Source organism: Dipodomys spectabilis, unplaced genomic scaffold, assembly GCF_019054845.1.
Source record: "Dipodomys spectabilis isolate Male_0828 unplaced genomic scaffold, ASM1905484v1 ptg000360l, whole genome shotgun sequence".
NCBI lineage: Eukaryota > Metazoa > Chordata > Mammalia > Rodentia > Heteromyidae > Dipodomys > Dipodomys spectabilis.
The window spans coordinates 3,817,536-3,840,785 of NW_024871037.1; the positions used below are offsets into that span (position 1 = coordinate 3,817,536).

The 23,250-nt window shown below is 48.5% G+C and overlaps 1 protein-coding gene across 1 annotated transcript in view; it reads left to right on the plus strand.

Annotated features, from left to right (window-relative positions):
* Col6a6 (collagen type VI alpha 6 chain) overlaps positions 1 to 23,250 on the plus strand; it is a 58,661-nt gene that overhangs the window by 17,181 nt on the left and 18,230 nt on the right. The window contains exons 8-22 of the mRNA XM_042666002.1: positions 1,042 to 1,385; positions 1,503 to 1,581; positions 3,220 to 3,377; positions 4,670 to 4,762; positions 5,504 to 5,557; positions 7,623 to 7,694; positions 7,790 to 7,816; positions 8,185 to 8,229; positions 8,337 to 8,390; positions 9,591 to 9,653; positions 11,608 to 11,673; positions 13,646 to 13,699; positions 16,354 to 16,389; positions 17,132 to 17,194; positions 20,648 to 20,710. Of these exons, the coding sequence (XP_042521936.1) occupies positions 1,042 to 1,385; positions 1,503 to 1,581; positions 3,220 to 3,377; positions 4,670 to 4,762; positions 5,504 to 5,557; positions 7,623 to 7,694; positions 7,790 to 7,816; positions 8,185 to 8,229; positions 8,337 to 8,390; positions 9,591 to 9,653; positions 11,608 to 11,673; positions 13,646 to 13,699; positions 16,354 to 16,389; positions 17,132 to 17,194; positions 20,648 to 20,710 (1,271 nt within the window). The remainder of the gene's footprint in view (positions 1 to 1,041; positions 1,386 to 1,502; positions 1,582 to 3,219; positions 3,378 to 4,669; positions 4,763 to 5,503; positions 5,558 to 7,622; positions 7,695 to 7,789; positions 7,817 to 8,184; positions 8,230 to 8,336; positions 8,391 to 9,590; positions 9,654 to 11,607; positions 11,674 to 13,645; positions 13,700 to 16,353; positions 16,390 to 17,131; positions 17,195 to 20,647; positions 20,711 to 23,250) is intronic.

Sequence of the window (23,250 nt, forward strand, 5' to 3'; positions counted from 1 at the left end):
CTCATTGCCTCCCATTTCTCCCTTCTCTTTCCTTCCCTTCCTTCTTTCTTTTCCTTCCTTCCTTCCTTCCTTCCTTCCTTCCTTCCTTCCTTCCTTCCTTCCTTCCTTCCTTCCTTCCTTCCTTCCTCTCTCTCTCTCTGTCCCTGACTTTCTTTTGCTTAAGGCTAGCACACTACCACTTGAGCCACAGCGCCACTTCTGCCTTTTTTTTTTTTTTTTTTTTTGCCAGTCATGGGGCTTGAACTCTGGGTCTGGGCGCTGTCCCTCAGCTCTTCAGTTCAAGAAGAGCATTCTACCACTTGAGCCACAGCACCACTTCCAGTTTTCTGGTGGTTCATTGGAGATTAGAGTCTCACAGTCTTTCCTGCCCGGGCTGGCTTTGAACCGTGATCCTCAGATCTCAGCCTCCTGAGTAGCTAGGATGACAGGCGTGAGCCACCAGCTCCTGGCAGCAGCTGCTTCTTCCTTCCTTCCTTCCTTCCTTCCTTCCTTCCTTCCTTCCTTCCTTCCTTCCTTCCTTCCTTCCTTCTTTCTTTTCTTTCTTTCTTTCTCTCTCTCTTTCTTTCTCTTTCTTTTACTTTCTCTTCTCTTTCTTTTTCTCTGTAGTTTAGTTTAGTCTCACAGACTAGGGCTGGGAAGGTGGCTCAGTGGTAGAGTGCTTGCCTTGCATGCCTGAGGCCCTGGGTTCGATTCCTCAGCACCACATAAGCAAAAAGAAAAAAGCCGAAAGTGGCGCTGTGGCTCAAGTGGTAGAGCGCTAGCCTTGAGCTGAAGAGCTGAGGGACAGCGCCCAGGCCCAGAGTTCAGGCCGCACGACTGGACCCAAAAAAAAAAAAAAAAAAAGTCTCACAGACTTTCCTGCCTGGACTAACTTCAGATCTTGATCCTCAGATCTCAGCCTCCTGAATAGCTCAGATTACAGGTCTGAGCCACCGGCACACAGCCCAACTCTGGTTTATAAAGAATAAACCAGGAAAGGGGAAAAGAATCAAATGAAAGTTCGCTGTTAATGTAAACACGCTTCTTTGCTTCAAATCCTAGATTGTTTTGTGGACGTGGTGGTGGGGTTTGACATCTCCACGCAGCAGCCGGGGCAGAATTTGCTGGACAGTCAGCCCTGGATGACATCGTACCTTCCAGAAGTCTTACGTGCCATCAGCTCCCTCAATGGGGTAAGCTGTGAGGTGGGTACTGAGACGCAGGTCAGCGTGGCTTTCCAGGTCACAAATGCCGTGGAAAAATACTCCCCCAAGTTCGAGATCTACAGTGAGAACATTCTACACAGCCTGAAGGGCGTGGCTCTGCGTGGGCCTGCGCTTCTCAACACACACTTCTTGACTTCGCTCTGGGATGCCTTCCAGAACAAGTCAGCCGCCAGAGGCAAGGTAACCGTGATTTTATTTTTCCTTACAGATCTGCAGTTGCCAAAAACAAAACAAAACTCTACTTTGAAAAACATGTATTTTTTTCTTTTTCCTTTTTTCTTTTTGGAACGTGCGCAGGTGGCCCTCTTATTTTCAGATGGCGTGGATGATGATATTGAAAAGCTTGAACAAAAATCCGATGAACTGAGAAAAGCAGGTACTGGATGAGAGGGAAGGGTAGAAAAGAAGGTGCGTGCGTGTGTGCGTGTGTGCGTGCATGTGTGCGTGCGTGTGTACGTGTGTGTGTGTGTATGCTGATACTGGAGCTTGAACTTTGGGCCCCAGGCTCTCAGCTGGCTTTCTTGCCAAGTGGGAGCTCTACCACTTGAACCACACCTCCAGGGCAGCCTTTTGTGGGCATATTGAAGATAAGAGTCTTCAAAGACTCTTTACTCCCTGGCCTTGCTTCAAACCACCATCTCTCAGATCTTCTGAGTAGCCAGGATTGTAGGTGTGAACTACCAGTATCCTGTTTAAAATCCTTGGAATTTAAGAATGTGTCTGCTGTACATATGCTCAATAAGGAGAAGGGCTCAGAGGAACATTCTGTTACCGGCTTTTCTTTTCTTCTCTTTTTTCTTTTTGATTGGTCATGAGGCTTGAACTCTAGGCCTGGGCGCTGTCCCTCAGCTCTTGAGCTCAAGGCCAGCGCTCTACCACTTGAGCTACAGCGCCACTTCTGGCCTTCTCTGTTTATGTGGTGCTGAGGAATTAAACCCAGGGCTTCATACATGAAGGGCAAGCACTCTACCGCTGAGCCACCTTCCTAGCTCCTGATACGGGCTTTTCTGCTCATGTTCTGTGTGTATAGAACAGCAATTCCTGTCCTGTATTTCCTCTTCTGAGCCTTTTCCTCTTCCTTTACCCCAGCTGATGTAACATTGCTATTTCTGCTGAGTTTACAGTATTTCTCCTTCACCGAAGAATGTAGGAGTCACATTATTTTCTTCTAACATTAGAAATGTGTCTGGACAGTTGTTTCATGTTTCTAAAGCTTTTCTATCCATTCCTTCAGACCTCCAGATGGACCAACCGTGGTGTTTATGACCTCGTTAAAAAAAAACCAAACAAACAACCTGGCTTTTTCTATTCTAAACCCAATGGTCAGTCTGACTTACTGTCTCTTCTTAATAAAACAAGGATGGATGGAGACTCCCTGCAGCCATGTGTTCTGGCTTCAATACGAATAGCAATCTGGAAGCCGGGTGCTGGTGGTTCACGCCTGTCATCCTAGCTACTCAGGAGGCTGAGATCTGAGGATGGGGAGTTGAGGCCATCATAAGCGAGGGAAGTTCATGAGATTCTTATTTCCAATCAGCCACCAAAAAGCTGGCTGTGGAGGGTATGCTCTAAGTGGTAGAGCACCCAGCTCTACCACTTAAAAAAAAGCTCTGGGACAGCACCCAGGCTCAAGTTCAAGTCCAAGTAACAGTCCAAAACCCCAAACCAAACCAAAACTACAGGCATTCCCCCACTTCGTGGCAAAAATACAAGCCTTCTTTTTTCTTTTTCTTCCTCCTCCTCTCGCCTTCCTCCTCTTTCCTTTTTCCTCTTTCTCCACCTTCACTCTCTGACTTCAGATCACCAGGGAATTAAAAGCTCTGTGCCAGTGTTCCCAGGCTCCAACTTCATTCCTTTAGGATGGTTGCATTCGCTGTACATCGTGAAGCTGGGTGAGGGGAGAGGGTGGATGGGATTCTCTCAAGGCCATTGGTTCCTGAGATGGGTGATTGCAATATGCAAATAAAGACCCAAGTGGCCACGCCCACCTCACCCGGACACACTTGTTGCACAGGCCTGAATGCCCTTCTGACTGTGGCCCTGGACAGAGCTGGCCATCCCAGCGACGACCTGGCTGATCTTCTCTACATTGAATTCGGGAAAGGACTTGATTACAGGACTCAGTTCACCATGGGCATGAGGGATCTCGGGAGTCAGCTGGCAAAGCAGTTGGTGAGTTACTTACAAAGAGCTGATGGGGGGGGGGGGGAATGGGAAGGTGGCTTAGTGGTAGAGTGCTTGCCTAGCATGCTTGAAGCCCTGGGTTCCATTCCTCTGTCCCACATACACAGGAAAAGCCCGGAAGTGGCAGAGTGTTAGCCTGGAGTAAAATAGAAGCTCGGAGACAGTGTCCAGGCCCTGAGTTCAAGCCCCAGGACTGGCAAAAAAAAAAAACAAAAACTGATAAGTTTACATTTTCAGTTGTTTGTCTGTTGACTTCCTGTTTGTGGGTTTGAATTGAAACTCACCCTGATCCCTTGAGAGCCAAGAAGGTCTTCTTCTCTGAATTAACCAGCCGCCTAAAGAACGGGTTGTTTGAAAGAAATATTCTATGGTAGAGAGAAATCAATGCATGTGAAAAATACAGTTGGAGCCAGGCCCCAAGCCTGTCATTCTAATCACTCCCAGCCAGGGCAGCAAAGTCCAGCGAGACTCTTCAGCTTTACAAAAACCGGGCTGGGCACTGGTGGCTCACGCCTATCATCCCAGCTACTCAGGAGGCTGAGATCTGAGGATCACAGTTCCAAGCCAGCCTGGGCAGGAAAGGCCGTGAGACATTCATCTCCAATAAACCACTCAGAAAACTGGAAGTGGCGCTGTGGCTCAAGTGGTAGAGAGCTCGCCTTGAGCTGAAGAGCTGAGGGACAGCGCCCAGGCCCAGAGTTCAAGCCCCACAACCGACCAAACCAAAACTGGAAATGGAGCAGTGGCTTGGTGGTGGAACCTTGAACAAAATAGCTAAAGGACGCCATCTAGGCTTTGAGTTCAAATCCCGGGCACCATTTAAAAAAAAATTGACATTGGGGCTGGGAAGGTGGCTCAGTGGTAGAGCGCTTGCCTTGCATGCCTGAGGCCCTGATTCCTCAGCACCACATAAGCAAAAAGCTGGAAGTGGTGCTGTGGCTCAAGTGGTAGAGCGCTAGCCTTGAGCTAAAGAGCTGAGGGACAGTGCCCAAGCCCAGAGTTCAGGCCCCACGACTGGACCCCCCCAAAAAAAAAGAAAGAAAAAAAATTGACATTGTTTTTGGGAATTGTTCAAGAGGAGGAGAATATAGGACTTCCCCCACCCCCAAAAGGTGGGGACACCCCCTGAGAACATAATCCCTGAAGTGGTGACCAGGCCTCTTAAACTGCAGCAGAAACCCATGTGGCACCATGAGCGAGCATGCTTGTGTGCATGTACACGCGTGTGTTGTATTTAGGAAGCAATATTACAAGTGCCGTCTGTTTCCTCCACTCCTCAGATCAATGTGGCAGAAAGGACCTGTTGCTGTTTGTTCTGCAAGTGTGTGGGTGAAGATGGCACCATGGGCCACCCTGGGACACCTGGGAAAAAGGTGATTTGCATGTTAGACCGCCCCTCCCTTGATTTGGATGGTGGAATGACTCTCAGACTGGGTTTTAGGAGGAAACAACGAATCTCTGTGCATCACGAAGAGCCTGAGACTTGGAATGACACAGACCCACATTCGAATCTGACTCCCTCATTCCCTGATACACCTGTTCACCGAGTTGAGTAGAAAGGATCATTTCTGCTGGGCCCCGGTGGCTTAGGTCTGTCACCCTAGCTACTCAGGAGGCTGAGATCTGAGGATCACACCTAGTTCAAAGCCAGCCCGGGTAGGAAAGTCCATGAGACTCTTATCTCTAATGAACTACCAGAAAACCAGAAGTAGTGCCCTGGCTCAAGTGGTAGAGCGCTCACCTTGAGCTGAAGAGCTCAGGGACAGCGCCCAGGCCCAGAGTTCAAGCCCCACAACCAACAAAAAGTAAAGAATTGTGTGTGCGCTCTCTTTTCCTATGTATAGCATAAATCCTTATTTTAAAAAATTGATTTTTTTTTTCTTAAAAAGTAAATTCTGTCAGGGGTGAGGATGGTTTTGTTGGTTGGAATGCTTGTCTGGAAAGGAACTTGAGCACTGTATTCTGCCCCTGTGAATTATCCAGCTACTTATCTGGACAGTTCATTTCTTTTTATGAGTATAAATGAAGCCTGTTTTCTCGCACCTTGGCAATTTAAGATGTGCTTGGATAGTTTCTAAAACAGAAAATGTTCACGTTTTCCTTTTCTTTTTCAGGGAAGCCCGGGTGTCAAAGGCAGTGAAGGCTACTTGGGAGAAGAGGGCATTGCTGTAGGTCCAGTCTGTCTTTCCTTCCTTCCTTCCTTCCTTCCTTCCTTCCTTCCTTCCTTCCTTCCTTCCTTCCTTCCTTCCTTCCCTTTCTTTCCTTCCTTTCCTTCCTTCCTTCCTTCCTTCCTTCCTTCCTTCCCTTTCTTTCCTTCCTTTCCTTCCTTTCTTTTTTATTTTCTGAATTGCATGTCTATAATATAAAATCTCACAGGTTGGGTGTGATTGAAGCTCTTTTAGAAATCTCAAGGTTGGGGGGTAGGAAGGTGGCTCAGTGGTAGAGCGGTCCCCTAGCATGCACGAAGCCCTGAGTTCGATTCCTCAGTACCACAGACACAGAAAAAGCCGGAAGTGGCGCTGTGGTTCAGGGGGTAGAGCCTTAGCCTTGGGCCAAAGAAGCTCAGGGTCAGCGCCCAGGACTGGCAAAGAAACAACAACAACAAAAGAAATCTCGAGGTTTTCTTAAACTCTCCCTGAGCTTGGTCTCCAGCACTCAGCAGCCGTCTCTGCGTTTTACCTTTTCCTCCATCATTCCCCACTGAACTTGATGCCAAGTGACCTTTTTCTCTGGGGAGTCAGAGCTCTGCCTCCTTTCCCCTGTCCCTGGTCCACTCTGCCCAGGCAAATCAGGAGCCTGAGATCTGAGGATGTCGAGGTGGCAAGCTAGCTGGGGGCAGACCATGCTAGGGACTTTATCTCACAATGATCCAGCCCAAAAAAAAAGCAAAAAGCTGGACGTGGAGGTGTGCTGGAGCAGTTGAGTGCCACAGCCCTGAGTGATCAAAGACAAGATGAGCGCGTGGGAGGAGAGGAGGCGTGCGCAGGCGCTGTGTGGGTGGGCTCTGGCGCCTAGCGCTGATGGTGGAGCCCTGTGATTTGTTTGAGGTCTTTATAAGCATGGATTCTGGTTTGTAAACCTCGGTCACACTCTCCTCCTCCCCCTCCTCCTCAGTCTCCTCCTCCCCCTCCTCCTCCATCTCCTCCTCTTCCTCTTCCTCCTCCTCCTCTTCCCCCCCTCCTCCCCCTCCCCCTCCTCCTCAATTTCCTCCTCCCCCTCCTCCTCCCCCTCCTCCCCCCCCTCCCTCCTCTTCCCCCTCCTCCTCCTCCTCTTCCCCCTCCTCCTCCTCCTCCTCCTCCTCCATCTCCTCCTCCTCCATCTCCTCCTCCTCCATCTCCTCCTCCATCTCCTCCTCCTCCATCTCCTCCTCCTCCATCTCCTCCTCCATCTCCTCCTCCTCCATCTCCTCCTCCTCCATCTCCTCCTCCTCCATCTCCTCCTCCTCCATCTCCTCCTCCTCCATCTCCTCCTCCTCCATCTCCTCCTCCTCCATCTCCTCCATCTCCTCCTCCTCCATCTCCTCCTCCTCCATCTCCTCCTCCATCTCCTCCTCCTCCATCTCCTCCTCCTCCATCTCCTCCTCTTCCATCTCCTCCTCCTCCATGTCCTCCTCCTCCATGTCCTCCTCCTCCATGTCCTCCTCCTCCTCCTCCTCCTCCATGTCCTCCATCTCCTCCTCCTCCATCTCCTCCTCCTCCATCTCCTCCATCTCCTCCTCCTCCATCTCCTCCTCCTCCATCTCCTCCTCCTCCATCTCCTCCTCCATCTCCTCCTCCATCTCCACCTCCTCCACCTCTTCCTCCTCTTCCTCCCCCTCCTCCCTCTCCTATTCTTTCTGTCCTTCCTTCTTTCCTCCTTCCCTCCCTCCCTCCTTCCCTCCCTTCCCTCCTTCCTCCCTTCCCTCCCTCCCTCCCTTCCTTCTTTCCTTCCTTCCTTCCTCCCTCCCTCTCTTCCTTCCTTCCTTTCTTCTTCCCTCCCTCCCTTCCTTCCTCTCTCCCTTCCTCCTTCCTTCCTCCCTTCCTCTCCCCTCCTTCCTTCCTTCTCTCCTCCTTCCTTCCTTCTTTCTTCCCTCCCTCCCTTCTTTCCTTAATCCTCCCTTCCCCCTTTCCTTTCCTCCCTTCCTCCCTTCTTTCTTCCTTCTTCTTTTTCGGTTAATAAAACAAATGTACTGAGCGTCCACGCAGGCCCCTGGTTACCGTCATCCAGCTCATCTAGACCTGTGTTGTTTCTCAGGGAGAGCGAGGAGACCCTGGACCAGCAGGAGAGCCTGGCACCAAGGGTTGCCATGGCAGCAAGGGTCCGAAGGTAAGCTCCTGCACAGACAGACCCCGAGCAAGATGTCTTCTCCAGCAGCCGGCTCCACCTCCTAACCACCGCTGTCCTGTCTGTTCTGTTGGCAGGGGTCCAGAGGACTGGATGGCCAGCAGGTATGATGCCATGCCCCATCGAGTTATCTGCCCCTCTGGTCTCCAGAAGCCGTTTGACGTGGGAGACGGCTGGCAATGGATGGACTGGATCGCCAACATCGCTGCTGCCCTTCCTTTCCCCAGAGACTCATTTCTGTCTTTGATTATAGACTCTGTTTATGGCTTGCTTGTTGACAGTTCTTCTGAAATCCATCTTTGAGACTCTTCAGGCACTGCCGAACAGAGAGGCTGTTTTGTTTTATTGAGTGTGTGTGTGTGTGTGAATGCCTGGTTTTGTTGGATATCTGACTTCTTTCCACACAGATGTGACACATTGTATTCTTTCTTTTTTCTTTAATTTTATTGATTTCACATTGTATTCTTTTCAGGGAGAAGCTGGGGAAAGTGGGATTGATGGCTTAAATGGAGAGCAGGTAGACTCTTTCCTTCTATTCCCCCCACCCCCAAACCCTTCTGAGCTATTTCCCACCCAGAATAATGAGAATTTGAGCTTTTCCTTCTCTTTCTCTCTCTCTTTTAGGGTGACAGTGGTCTTCCTGGAAGAAAAGGAGAAAAGGGCGATGAGGGGTCCCAGGTAGGGTCTCAATAGAGGGAAAAATCCAAAACTCTACTTGAAAGCTATTATTTGTACAGTAAAAGAAATACCCTAAGGGCTGGAAAAGGTGGCTCAGTGGTAGAGTGCTTGCCTAGCATGCGTGAAGCCCTGGGCTTGAATCCTCAGTACTACATAACACAGAAAAAGGCAGAAGTGGCGCTGTGGCTCAAGTGGTAGAGTGCTAACCTTGAGCAAAAGAGGCTCAGGGAACAGTGCCACAACACACACACACACACACACCACACACCAACAACATGATGTCTTTAGTGGCTGAGGCGTTGGCAGTTCTATGCTGACCTGGGCCCAGTTCTGGAGGTTGGCTGGGAGTTGTGTTCACAGGTTTGTCATTCTCCTGGCCAGAGCTGAGTTCCATAAAGCACAGAGAGAAACAGAGCCTGAGGCTTAGCCTTGAACCTTCACAAAGCAGCGCGCCTGTCTCTTCCCACAGACCCCCATCAAGTCGTAGAGCCGATCAGGGGAAGGGATCATGCCCACTCCAGTGGGAAACCACCTCCACCCCCTGGGAAAGAACCTGATAAGAGAAGGAATGAAGTTTGGGGGGCAGCAAAGCAGCTGCCCCACTGAGCACAGGAGGGGGGGGGCATTGGTGACGGGGTATAGGTAGCTCCAATCTAGAAGCCACCTCTAAAGTCATCTTTCGAAAGGGAATACCTGGCCCTACAACCTGCTTTCTAGTTGAAGCCCAGACCTTGGGCAACAGGCATGGTGACACACACCTGTAATCCCTGCACTCAGGAAGCAGAAATGGAGCATCCCACATCTGAGGCCGGCCAGGGGCTACTTGGCAAGGACTCTTGTCTATCTTGATAAAGACATAAGTCGAGCCAGGCGCTGGTGGCTCACGCCTGTCATCCTAGCTGAACTCGGGAAGCTGAGCTCTGAGGATCACAGTTCAAAGCCAGCCGGGGCAGGAATGTCTGTGAGACTCTTATCTCCAGAAGGGGCGCTGTGGCTCAAGTGGTAGAGCGCCGATCTTGAGCTGAAGAGCTGAGGGACAGCGCCCAGGCCCAGAGTTCAAGCCCCACGACCGAACTTCCCCCCCAACCCCCCCCCCAAAAAGACATAAGTCAAAAAAGTTTAGGGTTTTTTTAAAAAAAATCTGAATTTTATTAAAATTTCTCATGCTGTTTTTATTCTGATTTGTGCTCGTGTTGTCAGGGAAGCCCAGGAACACAAGGGGCTCCTGGTGATCGTGGAGCAAAGGGCCTACGAGGAGACCCGGTAGGCACGTGGCTGGGGGGTGGGGGGCGGTGAGGGAGGGTGTTGACCCGACTGGCCCTCTGAGAGACAGACAGACAGATGCCTCTATCTTGGAAGTATTACAGGAGAAATCCCAGTCCAAACTTTAGAGTTGAAAAAAGCAGTATCTGTGGGCTAGGATGGTGGCTCAGTGGTAGAGTGCTCGCCTACCATGCACGAAGCCCTGGGTTCGATTCCTCAGTACCACATACATAGAAAACGCCGGAAGTGGCGCTGTGGTCAAGCGGTAGAGCGCCAGCCTTGAGCTGAAGAAGCTCAGGGACAGTGCCCAGGCCCTGAGTTCAAGTCCCAGGACTGGCAAAACAACAAAAGGTAGTATCTGTGCTTGATCTTGTTCATAGGTAGGAATTCCAGTCCATGCCAGTATCTTCCATTATTGTCCGTCTTAGTACTGCAACACGTGAACGGAGTTATTCTTGGTCTTGGTCTCTGTATCTCTTCCTCTGTCTCCTCTCCTTATTGCTTCTCCTTTCCTCTCCCCTCTCCGCTCTCAGCTCAAGGCTGGCATGCCACCGCTTGAACCATACTTCCATTCTAGTCTTTTGCTTGTTCATTTGAGATAAGTATTTGGATTTGTTGGCTTGGGCTGGGTTGGTACTGTGATCTTCAGATCTCAGCCTCCAGAGAAGCTAGGATTAGAGGTGTGAGCCAGAGTGATCTTTATTTTAAAAGAAATGTTCTATACCCTCAAGATGAGTGACAATTCAATCCACTGTGATGTGCTGGGGTTTTGTTTAACCATTACTAACGTTAGAGAGGTTTCAATATATAATGGTTCTTTCTATCCACTTGTGGTTTTAGTGGGTGATTATTTCAGGAAAAATCTGGAAGAACAAGGTTGATACAATAAATAGAATATACATATGATCAGATTTTTAAAAAATAGGAATGCAAGCAAAGGACACATTTTTTGGGGGGGGTGGGGGAGGGGTCCGGTCGTGGGGCCTGAACTCTGGGCCTGGGCGCTGTCCCTCAGCTCTTCAGCTCAAGGCTAGCGCTCTACCACTTGAGCCACAGCGCCACTTTCGACTTTTTTCTTTTTGCTTATGTGGTGCTGAGGAATCGAACCCAGGGCCTCAGGCATGCAAGGCAAGCACTCTACCACTGAGCCACCTTCCCAGCCCCAAAGGACACATTCTTGAAAGTCTAATCGGACTCAGAATTTTCTAGTTACTGGAATGCTCAGTTGGCATTTGGCACTTTCTATTTGGACTAGAAGTTTTTCTTTTTTTTGGTGCCAGTCCTGGGGCTTCAACTCCAGGCTTAGGTGCTGCCCCTGAGCTTTTTCAATCAAGGCTGGTGTTGTATCACTTGAGCCATAGCTCCGCTTCTGGCTTTTTTGGTGGTTCATTGAAGATAAGAGTTTCACAGACTTTCTCATCTAAGCTGGCTTTGAATCCTAATCTTCAGCTCTCAGCCTCCTGAGGAGCTAGAATAACAGGCGTGAGCCACCAGTGCCTGGCTCCTTTCTTTCCATTTCTTACCTTTACCTCCAAAATATAATTTTCTAGTGTTTTAAATTAGATAGTCTCTGTATAGTGTGTTTAGGATGCAACTATGTGACCAGGCGCCGGTGGCTCACGCCTGTCATCCTAGCTACTCAGGAGGCTGAGATCGGAGGATCGTGGTTCAAAGCCAACCCGGGCAGGAAAGTCCGTGAGACTCTTCTCTCTAATGAACCACCAGAAAACCAGAGTGGCACTGTGGCTCAAGTGGTAGAGCGCTGGTCTTTTTGCTGAAGAGCTGAGGGACAGCGCCCAGGCCCAGAGTTCAAGCTCTATGACCACCAACAACAGTAGCAAAAAGGCAACTACTTGAGACTTTCAGAGGCTCACTTCTGTAATTTCAACCCATTTCTGCTTTCTTTCTCTTGTCAAACTCCAAATCTATTAATCTTCTATTTGCTATTTTTTAGGGGATTCCTGGATTTGACAATAACATACAAGGATCCAAGGGCTTGCCAGGAGAACGTGGCAGACAGGTAATTAATGATGTGGGCGTTGAAAATCAACTTGTCAGGAATGGCAGGAAGGCTTAAGTTCTCAATCATAGACTTGGAAATGCCTGCTAAAAAATCTGAAATGGGGGCTGGGAAGGTGGCTCAGTGGTAGAGCGCTCGCCTTGCATGCATGAGGCCCTGGGTTCGATTCCTCAGCACCACATAAGCAAAAAGAAAAAAAGCTGGAAGTGGCGCTGTGGCTCAAGTGGTAGAGCGCTAGCCTTGAGCTGAAGAGCTGAGGGACAGTGCCCAGGCCCAGAGTTCAGGCCCCATGACCGGATGCAAAAAAAAAAAAAAAAAATCTGAAATGAAGCCAGATACTGGGAGTTCACACCTGTAATCCTAGCTACACATGAGGCTGAGATTTAAAAGTTTGAGGTTTAAAGCCAGTCCTGAGGCTTGAACTCAGGGCCTGGGTGCTTGAGCTTTTTTGCTCAAGGCTAAGTCTTTACTACATGAGCCACAGCTCTACTTCTGTTTTTTTTTTTTTTTTGTTTTGTTTTGTTTTTAGTGGTTAATTAGAAACAAAAATCCTATGGACTTTCCTGACCTGGTTGGCTTTGAACTGTGATCCTCATATCTCAGCCTCCTGAGGAGTTAAGAGATTATAAGTATAAGCCACCAGCACCCAGCTACCTTAATTTTCTTTTTTTTAAAAAGCTATTGAAGCTGGGTACCAGTGGCTCACACCTGTCATCCTAGCTACTCAGAAGGCTGAGATCTGAGGATCACAGTTCAAAGCCAGCCAGGTCAGGAAAGTCCGTGAAACTCTTCAATGAATCACCAGAAAACTGGAAGTGGTGCTGTGGCTCAAGGGGTAGAGTGCTCACCTTGAGCTGAAGAGTTGAGGGACAGCACCTAGGCCCAGAGTTCAAGCCCATCACACACACACACACACACACACACACACACACACACACACACACACACACACACACACACACACACACACACACACACACACACACACACACACACACACACACACACACACACACACACACACACACACACACACACACACACACACACACACACACACACTCTTGACCTTCCCAATGTTCAGAAGATGCATAGTCTTAGAAGACATCTGTCATTAGCACATGACAGAAGAGGATGTGGTTGGTGTGTAAGTCTCATGAGTCTCTCGGGATTGCACACACACGTACTCTCACCAATTACAATTGGCTCATATTAGCCTGTTTTTTACGATTAAAAAAAAAGTTACCTGGGTAATGTGAGTCTCTGGATTCTCTTGATGAGAAATGTAGGGGACAGTTCTGGTCTGAAGGAGACGGCAGGCCTGTGTCCTCCCTTAGCCCTGTCCCTTACCAACTTTGAGGTCTGGAGTGACTTTCTTTTTTTGTTTTTGGTCGGTCGTGGGGCCTGAACTCTGGGCCTGGGCGCTGTCCCTCAGCTCTTCAGCTCAAGGCTAGCGCTCTACCACTTGAGCCACAGCACCACTTCCGGCTTTTTTCTTTTTGCTTATGTGGTGCTGAGGAATCGAACCCAGGGCCTCAGGCATGCAAGACAAGCACTCTACCACTGAGCCACCTTCCCAGCCCCTACCTTCTTTGTCTTGACTCATCAATTACCGCACACTTTTGCATCTGAGAAGACTGTGAGTCTCTTGAGACTAGTGGTGTGAACACATCCATCACAGGTGAGCCAGGGAAGACGTCTACAAGGAGCCATCTCAGCTGCTGATAGCCAATCTGTGACTCCTAGCTCTACTTGCTGGCCACCCAAGGGGGGCGGGACTTCATCTGCATACTCCATTAGACAGTGGTGATGAGCCAGAGAAGCCAGGGCGTGGTCCTCATCCCTCATGTCCCGCCCACGAGGAGATGTGATTGGTGGCCAGTAGAAGCGACGGCACATTCCAAAGGAAGGCAACACTGTCATTGGACTGGAGCTCATCATAGCCTCCTGTGTCTGTCTGTTCCTTTGACAGGGGAGAAGAGGTTGGCCAGGTCCCCCAGGAACACCGGGCTCCAGAAGAAGGACGGTAAGAGCCCTTCCAGACCGTGATACCTGTAGCTTCTGCAACTCTATGGAAATGACACCTGATATCAGAATGCATGCTTACCAAATGTGAATGGTTACTCCTGTATGGAGGACTGGGGTGATGTATGTATTCTATTTATTATTATTATTTTGTCAGTTGTAGGGCTTGAACTCTGGGCCTGGGCTCTGTCCCTCAGCTTTTCAGCTCAAGGCTAGCGCTCTACCACTTGAGCCACAGCGCCACTTCCAGCTTTTTCTGCCAATGTGGTGCTGAGGAATTGAATCCAGGGCCTCATGCATGCAAGGCAAGCGCTCTGCCACTGAGCCACCTTCCCAGCCGTATTATTATTTTGGTGGTGGTGGTTGTGAGGCTTGAACTCTGGGCCTGGGCGCTGTCCCTCAGCTCTTCAGCTCAAGGCAAGTGCTCTACCACTTGAGCCACAGTGCCACTTCTGGTTTCCTGGTAGTTTACTGGAGATTAGAGTCTCACAGACTTCCCTTTGAACCGCAATCCTCAGATCTCAGCCTCCTGAGTAGCTAGGATGACAGACGTGAGCCACCAGTGCCCAGATAGAAATGTCATTCAGGAAGAAACTGATCTCTAAGGTTCAGAATAAAATGGTAGGCTGGGCACTGGTGGCTCACACCTGTCATCCTGGTTACTCAGGAGGCTGAGATCTGAGGATCATGGTTCGAAGCCAGCCTTGGCAGGAGAGTCTACCAGATTCTTATCGCCAATGAACCACCAGAAAACTAGAAATAGAGCTGTGGCTCAAAGTGGTAGAGCATTAGCCTTGAGCAAGGAACAGTACCCAGGCCCTTGGTTCAAGCCTCATGACCATTACCACCACCAACGAAAAAGAACAATATGGTAGAATGTATGTAGTCTCTGGGTTGAGTTGGTAGCTCAGGGGTAGAGTGATGATCTAGTATCCCCAAGGGCCTGGGTTCGATCCTCAGGAGCACTGAAAAGTCCATAGTGTTATGAAATGCTGGTGAATGGTTGAAGTTGTATACACCCATGAACATCAGGTGGACAGATCTGATCTTTATGCATTCCACAAACGGTTATTAAACACCTAGAGGGCAACATCAAGTCCACCAACCATAGAACTATGAAGCAAGCCAGGCATTGGTGGCTTACTCTTGTAATCCTAGCTACTCAGGAGGCTGAGATGTGAGGATCCTGATTTGAAACTAGCCCAGGCAGGAAAGTCTGTGAGACTCTTACTGTCAATGAACTACCAAGAACAAAAAAGCCAGAAGTGGGGTTGTGGCTTAAGTGTTGAGAATTATCTTTGAGCAAAGAAGGTCAGGAACAGTGCCCAGGCACTGAGTTCAATCCACAGGACTCACACACAAAGGATCTTTTCTCTCAAGGAGCTCAGTACCATTGGCACTTTGGGTGAATTGGTCCTGGTTATCTGTGGGCTGTCTGTGTATTCTAGAATGTTAATATCATCCTGGACCACTGCTCATGGAAGGCCAATAACATCTCTAGCTTGTGACAACAAAAGAACCATACTGCAACAGGTCTTTAGTAAATGTAAATCATGTTACTTAAATACATTAGAGGACAAGCTAAGCTCTCTCTTCCAGTTGAGAAGTGGTATAGAGGGAAGACAGACCTGTAGCCTTTTTTTTTTTTCCAGTCCTGGGGCTTGAGCTCAGGGACTGGGCACTGTCCCTGAGCTTCTTTGGCTCAAGGCTAGCACTCTACCACTTGAGCCACAGCGCCATTTCTGGCTCTTTCTGTTTATGTCATACTGAGGAATTGAACCCATGGCTTCATGCATGCTAGGTGAGCATTCTACCACTGAGCCACCTTCCCAGCCAGACCTGCTGGCTTAAGCTGCTATCAACAGCTCTCCCTGGAGGCAGAGAGGAAGGATTCAAGCCAGAAAGCAGCAGTTCTCATGAACTTTCCTGCCTGGGTTGGATGTGAACTTTGGACCTCAGACCCCAGCTTCCTGAGGATGACAGCTAGGATTACAGGAGTGAACCATGCGTGCCGGGTGTCTTTGCCTTTTAACTTCCTGATCCATTGACATGGCTCTCCTTACCTTCCCCAGAATGAAAAATGCACTGATTGTTTGGTTGGCGATCTTTTATTAATAATGCTAAATTGAGTAACTCGTGAATGTTTCAGATGATTCATTTCTGACAGGCATTCAGATTGCTTGGCCTTAAAACATTAAAAAAACCAAAATCCCCGCTCTTCTGGCTTGCTTTCCTCTCTGAATTCAAGCCATGACAAAGTTCCTGGAATTTATTCTGGTTTTTTTTTCCCTCTGGTCTCTGCTAGTCCACTGCTGACTTTTGGTGAACTTGGAGAAGAGAAAAAGAAACAATATTGGAAGCAGTCAATTGTGGGACTGGAAAGCAGCTGTAGTGAAAGTCCAATATAGGCCACATTGCTGCCCACGGCCCGTCTTCTTTCCATTAGCTATGATTTTTGTTAGAAAGGCAGGGCTGGCACCGTGTTGCTTGTCAATGAAGTGCATGATTGAATGGTTTAAGCACCCTGTGGAAATTTATCTATTTGTTGGTGCTTCAAGGTAGTTATTACTAATTGAAAGAAAACTGTGAACTGCCTTTTGTCTTGTAAATTCACACTATTTCTTTTCTTTCCTTTTTTTTTTTTTTTTTCTATAGGTAGCTCATGGCCCAAGAGGACATACAGGCCCACAGGTAACTGGGTTTTTATGTAATTATTTTTTTCTGGTCCTAGAACTTGAACTCAGGGTCTGAGTGCTGTTCCCAAGCTTCTTTGGCCCAGGGCTAGTGCTCTACCACTTGAGCCAGAGCTCTACTTCTGGTTTTCTGGTGGTTTATTGGAGATGAGAGTCTCACTGACTTTTCTGCCTGGGCTGGCTTTGAACTGCGACCCTCAGATCTCAGCCTCCTGAGTAGCTAGAATTATAGGATTACAGGCGTGAGCCACCAACTGGTGTTTGCTTTATGTTTTTTCTGTTTGTTTTTTTTTTAAACACATACTGCATTAAAAACAGAATAAGACTAGCAAAGTGGCTCAAACTTTTAATTCTGGCTACTGGAGAGAGAGAAATTGAGTAGTCATGGTTTGAGGCCAGTCTGATCATCAATAAAAATAATTATGAAGCCAGGCGCTGGTGGCTTATGCCTGTCATCCTAGCTGCTCAGGAGGCTGAGATCTAAGGATCGAGGTTCAGAGCCAGCCCAAGCAGGAGGATCTGTGAGACTCTTATGTCCAATGAACCATCAGAAAACGGAAGTGGCATTGTGGCTCAAGTGGTAGAGCACTCTCCTTGAGCTGAAGAGCTGAGGGACAATGTCTAGGCCCAGAGTTCAAGTCCCACAACCAACCAGAAAACAAAAAAAATCCTGCTCTTGAACCTATGGACCTCAAATTTCCAGGCCACAGAACTAACAGCCTAATTCATTCTCACCACAGGGTAGACCCGGGGTCCCAGGCCCAGATGGACCAGAAGGATCACCAGGACTTCAGGGCCCTCAGGTATGCATTGAGACCAGCCAAGGTATGGGAGCAGTACAGAGGAAATCTGAGTGTTGAAGAACCTTTTAAGCCTTGATCAAATAACTTCCAAAGCCAGGCACTGGTGGCTCACACCTGTCATCTTAGCTACTCAGGAGGCTGAGATCTGAGGATCCTGGTTCAAAGCCAGCCCAGGCAGGAAAGTCCATGAGACTCTGATCTCCAATGAGCTACCAGAAAACCGGAAGTGGCACTGTGGCTCAAGTGGTAGAGTGCTCGCCTTGAGCTGAAGAGCTGAGGGACATGCCCAGGCCCAGAGTTCAAGCCCCACGACCAACAAAATAAAAAAAAAAAAACTTCCGCCTTGCACAATTCCAGAGGTTTCAACTAATAAGAAGCAACCCAATCGGGCTTTGAACAAAGCACTAGATCTCTTTGATCTAAGTTGTGTCGTGGGCCAGAGAAGAAAAGAGAATGAACACAGAGGACTGCAGGCCCTGTGCAGGCTGGGTTCAAGGTTAAGAAATAATCCTGGGAACCCTTGGGCCAAAGGAAATGTTGATGCTCAAAACATCTGGGACCTGGGAGGCTCAGCCGGCACAGGAATGGTTCCATGTTGCATCTCTGGATGTCCGTGGTGTTGAGATATTGGCTCTGCTCTAGGAAAAAATTGGTCCTAATGCAGCTGGATAATTGACTGTGTGTGTGTGTGGGGGGGTCCCATCCAATCATAGGGCACTCTGCCTGTCTTTTCCAGTTCACTTCTCGAGGGAGCTGCCTTCAGCATTTTTATTTTTCTTTGCAGGGAATAAGCCATTGTTGGCTCTCTGCACAGGTCACACGAGGAGAGAGCAGAAGCGCAGGCCAGACAGGGTGAAATGTAGCCTAAAGGGCTGGGAAGGTGGCTCAGTGGTAGAGCGCTTGCCTTGCATGCATGAGGCCCCGGGTTCGATTCCTCAGCACCACAGAAGCAAAAAGAAAAAAGCCGGAAGTGGCGCTGTGCCTCAAGTGGTAGAGCGCTCGCCTTGAGCTGAAGAGCTGAGGGACAGCGCCCAGGCCCAGAGTTCAGGCCCCACGACTGGACCCCCCCCAAAAAAAATGTAGCCTAAAATAACAATGACACCTGTCATCCTAGCTACTCAGAAGGCAGTTATCTGAGGATCGCAGTTCAAAGGATCACAGTTCAAAGCCAGCCTGAGCAGGAATAGTCCATGAGAATCTTTTTGTCAGTGGTGAGGCTTGAACTCTGGGCCTGGGCGCTGTCCCTCAGCTCTTCAGCTCAAGGCGAGCGCTCTACTACTTGAGCCACAGCACCACTTCCCATTTTCTGGTGGTTCATGGGAGATAAGCGTCTCATGGACTTTCTTGCCTAGGCTGGCTTTGAACCAGGATCCTCAGATCTCAGCCTCCTGAGTAGTTAGGATGACAGGTGTGAACCACCAGCACCTGGTTATGATAATCTTTATCTCCAGTAAACCGTCAAAAAGCTGGAAGTGAGCGGGCACCGGTGGCTCACGCCTGTCATCCTAGCTACTCAGGAGGCTGAGATTTGAGAATCATGATTTGAAGCCAGCTCAGGCAGGAAATTCTGTGAGACTCTCTAATTAATCACAGAAAAAGCTCAAAGTGGTGTGGTGGCTCAAGTGATAGAGTACTAACTTTGAGCCAAAAGAGCCCACGGACAGAGCCCAGGCTCAGAGTTCAAGTCCCAAAAAAAGAAAGCTGGAAGTGGAGGGGTGGCTCAAAGTGGTAGAACATCAGCCTTGAGCAAAGCTAAGCAAGGGTGCAGGGCCCTGAGTTCAAGCCCCAGTACTGGCACAAATTAAAATAAGAGCGTCTGACATGAAAGAAGACAGAACGCAGATACGACTTGACTTTGGCCTCTTCAGACTTACTTATGAAAGCACGAGAGATAAAAGATGTTTGGCTTATGTCAGGCCAGTTGGTAGTTCTGCTATCTTTCAAAGTTTTCAAACAAACACTTAAGGAAATACAAGCCTTACACAATGATAGTGTGGTGCAGGGGAGTTGGGTAAGTTAGCCTTCATCAAGAGAAGCCAGGCGTGGCCTACATCTTACCAAGATTTCTGAGCAATCAACCATCTCTTAGCTGCCTAGTTCTCAGCAGCTGGTATTGCTTTGCTGTGTCGCTCTTGCCAGCCCAGCAAAGATCCATTTCCTTCCTTGTAAGTGGGAAATATTGGCCACTGAGATTGAAGAGACACATTTCTTTCCTTTGGCTGAGAGCAGGACTTGAACTCAGTACCTGATGCTTCTACTCACTGGCTGTCCCTCTACCAACTGAACCATGGCTCCATCCCCTAAGGGTCTATTTCTTTTCTTTTTTTTTTATTTTTGGTCATGGGCTTGAACTCTGAGCCTGGGCTCTGTCCCTCAGCTCTTCAGCTCAAGGTGAGTGCTCGCTCTACCACTTGAGCCACAGCACCACTTATGATTTTCAGGCGGTTCATTGGAGATAAGAGTCTCACAGACTTTCCTACCTGGGATGGCTTTGAACCATCATCCTCAGATCTCAGCCTCCTGAGTAGCTAGGATGACAGATGTGAGCCACTGGTCCTGGCTTTCTAAGATGCATTTCAGTAGCTAAACAAGTAACAATACAGGATCCTTTCTCCCATCTTTTCCCCCACAACATAATTTAGAAGAAGCCTAAACCAAGCACGGTCTGGAAATTTCTTAGTATATCTATGGACAATCTGAACACTAACAGGCAGGTGAGATGGCTCATGCCTTCATCCTAGCTACTCAGGAGGCTGAGATCTGAGGATCACCAAAGCTGGGCAGGAAAGCCCCTGAGACTGTGTGTGTGCATGCATGCGCACGTGCATGCCAGTCCAAGGGCTTGAACTCAGGGCCTGGGCGCTGTCCTGGAGCTCTGTGTGTGTATGTGTGTGTGTGTGTGTGTGTTGGTTGTGGGGCTTGAACTCTGGGCCTGGGTGCTGTCTCTCAGCTCTTCAGCTCAAGACAAGCACTCTACCAATTGAGCCACGCCACTTCGGGTTTTCTGGTGGTTTATTGAGATCAGAGTCTCACAGGTGTTCCTGCCGGGGGCTGGCTTAGAACAGCAATCCTCAGATCTCAGCCTGCTAAGTAGCTAGGCGTGAGCCACTGGCACCGGGCTTTGGAGCCCTGCTTTATATGGCCAGTCTTTAGTGTGGCCATGGAGTAGAAAATGTATTTAAATGATCTGGTTTTAGATTTACATAATTGACTTCTTTTTCCCCCTTTGCACCTAACAAAGTCATGGATTTAGCATATGGATCTTGAAGACAGCAATTGGGCCCCTTGCCCTAGATGAGGAAGAACGTGAATGATCCACTGTGACCTATGACGTGACTGGAGCGATGGAATCTCTATTTCTCTGTCTTACTTGGCCTTTCCATGTGTGCGAGATACTACATTCGCAAGTGTTCCTTTTTAGGGAGAAACGTAACTTCCATTCTGTACATTTAGGGACCCAGAGGAGAGGCTGGAACAAGAGGAGAAAAAGGAAGTCTGGGAATGAAAGGCCCTCAGGTATGCAATGACAGGGTGGGAGGGAAGGAGGGAAGAGAGGGAAGGAGGGAAGAAGGAAGGGAGAGAGAGGGGGAGAGAGGTTATAAGCCAAAAGTACATGTAGCTTTGATCTTGGCTTTAATGTGGAAGGATTTTTTGTCTTTTTTTGTTGTTGTTGTTCTGATCCTGGATCTTGAACTCAGGATCTGGACACTGTCCCTGAGCTCTTCAGCTCAAGGCTAGCACTCTACACTTGAGCCAGAGTGCCACTTCTGGTTTTCTGGTGGTTTATTGGAGATAAGAGTCTCATAGACTTTCCTGCCCAGGCTGGCTTTGAACTGCGATCCTCAGATCTCAGCCTCCTGAGTAGCTAGGATGACAGGCAGGAGCCCTCTTGCCCCCAGCCCATCAGTTTTCTTTTTCATCTCAATTTGTGGTGTGAGCAAACTCTTTCTTTGAATCCACAATTGTCAACTTTCCAGCAATTTAGTTCTATAATACAGTGATCAAGTTTCATGCTGCTCGAGAGAGTACTTTCGTCAAAATTGAAAACCAGTGTCTCTATGACAATTCTGTGGCAAGCTGGGCACCAGTGCCTCACACCTGTCATCCTAGCTACTCAGGAGGCTGAGATCTGAGGATCACGGTTCAAAGCCAGCCCAGGCAGGAAAGTCCGTGAGACTCTTAATCTCCAATGAACCACCAGAAAACTGGAAGTGGTGCTGTGGCTCAAGGGGTAGAGCACTTGCCTTGAGCTGAAGAGCTGAGGGACAGCGCCCAGGCCCAGAGTTCAAGACCCACGATCGAACCCTCCTCACCAAAAAAAAAGCCAGAAGTGTTGCTCTGGCTCAAGTGGTAGAGTGCTAGCCTTGCACAAAAGCAGCTCAGGGACAGCACCCAGACCCTGAGTTCAAGCCCCAGGATCTCAAAAAATAACACTGTGGCATGTTCTAGAAGACACTACTAGATGGGTTTCATCTTGGAGAAGAGGTAAGTTCAAGGCCCAGAACGAGCTCACGCCCACAGGGCAAGAAACATGGCAACAGATGCCAAAGGAAAGTCTATTGGGTGATGACCTCACTGGTCTTTGATTAAGTCTGTAGATGCAGCATGGATTACAGTCTCTTGTTGTTGTGGAATTGGTACCCACCAGCATTCCCCTTGCTAGGCAGGGCAGCTCTGGTGGGAATGGCTTGTGTTCTCTTTCCTCTTGCTTATGGTTGTCATAAATCATTCACCCTCTGGACATTGCCAGTTAGGCAAACAAAAGACTTCTTCTTGCCAGGCTTCCTTTCCATTTGGCTGGCTGGGTACCATGGCTTTCTGTGCTTGATTTTTTTTTTTTTCTGAAGCCGTCTACTTGGCATAGAGAAAATGCTGTTGGCGATTGGGGTTATTACAATTATTTATTATTATTATTTTTCTCCAGCATGATGGCCGTTGTAATTAAAACGTTGTGAATATGATTGGAACTCGCTAGTGTTTGAATGACTTTGAAGAATCTGTAGAGGGCGTTTGCCCCATGGAGATCGCTCTCGATATTATTTGGATATTCCAAAGAGGGAGATTCCCATCCAGTGTTAGGAGGAGAGAAAGGCAACTTGTGTGTGAATTGGTGTTGTAAGATTTTTGGCTCTGGAACTATTCCAGGAAAACAGGCTTTCTGGGCAGCAAGAAGGACTTATTGCACTGGTACATCATAGATTTTCCATATAGATATATTCTATGTCTATCTGTTTTGAGGGTTTTTTAAAAAAATATTCTTCAATAAGATTTTTTTTTGGTTGGTCTTAGGGCTTGAACTCTGAGCCTGGGCGCAGTCCCTGAGCTCTTCAGCTCAAGGTAATGCTCTACCACTTGAGCCATAGCACCACTTCCAGTTTATTGGAGATAAAAATCTCATGGACTTTTCCTGCCTGGGCCAGCTTTGAATCGAGATCCTCAAATCTCAGGCCTCCTGAGTAGCTAGGATGACAGGTGTGAGCCACCAGTGCCCAGCCAATAAGATCTTAAGGGCTTTCTTTCCGTGTGTCTGTGTGTGTGCATTTGTGCCAATACTGAGGCTTGAACTCAAGGCCTGATGCTTTTGCTAAAGTTCACTGAGTCTCTTATCTTGAATGAACTATCAGCAAGCAAGCAGGAAGTGGCCTGTGATTTACCATTTGAACCCACAACTCACCTTTCAGTTTGCTGATAGTTCATTGGAAATAAGAGTCTCAGTGAATTTTCCTGCCCAAGCTGGCTTTGAACTGTGATCCTCAGATCTCAACAGCCTATGTAGCAAGGTGTAAGCCACTAGTACTTGGTTTAAAGCTTTCTTTGATAAATCTTGTTAAATTTATCTTAAGGATTTCACAGTGTTTCAAACCCTCTCCCCCCTTTTTTTTTGTTGGTCTTGGGGCTGGGCGCTGTCCCTCAGCTCTTCAGCTCAAAGCAAGTGCTCTACCACTTGAGCCACAGCACCACTTCTGGTTTTCTGGTGGTTCATTGGAGATCAGAGTCTCAAGGACTTTCCTATCCAGGCTGGCTTTGAACTGTGATCCTCAGATCTCAGCCTCCTG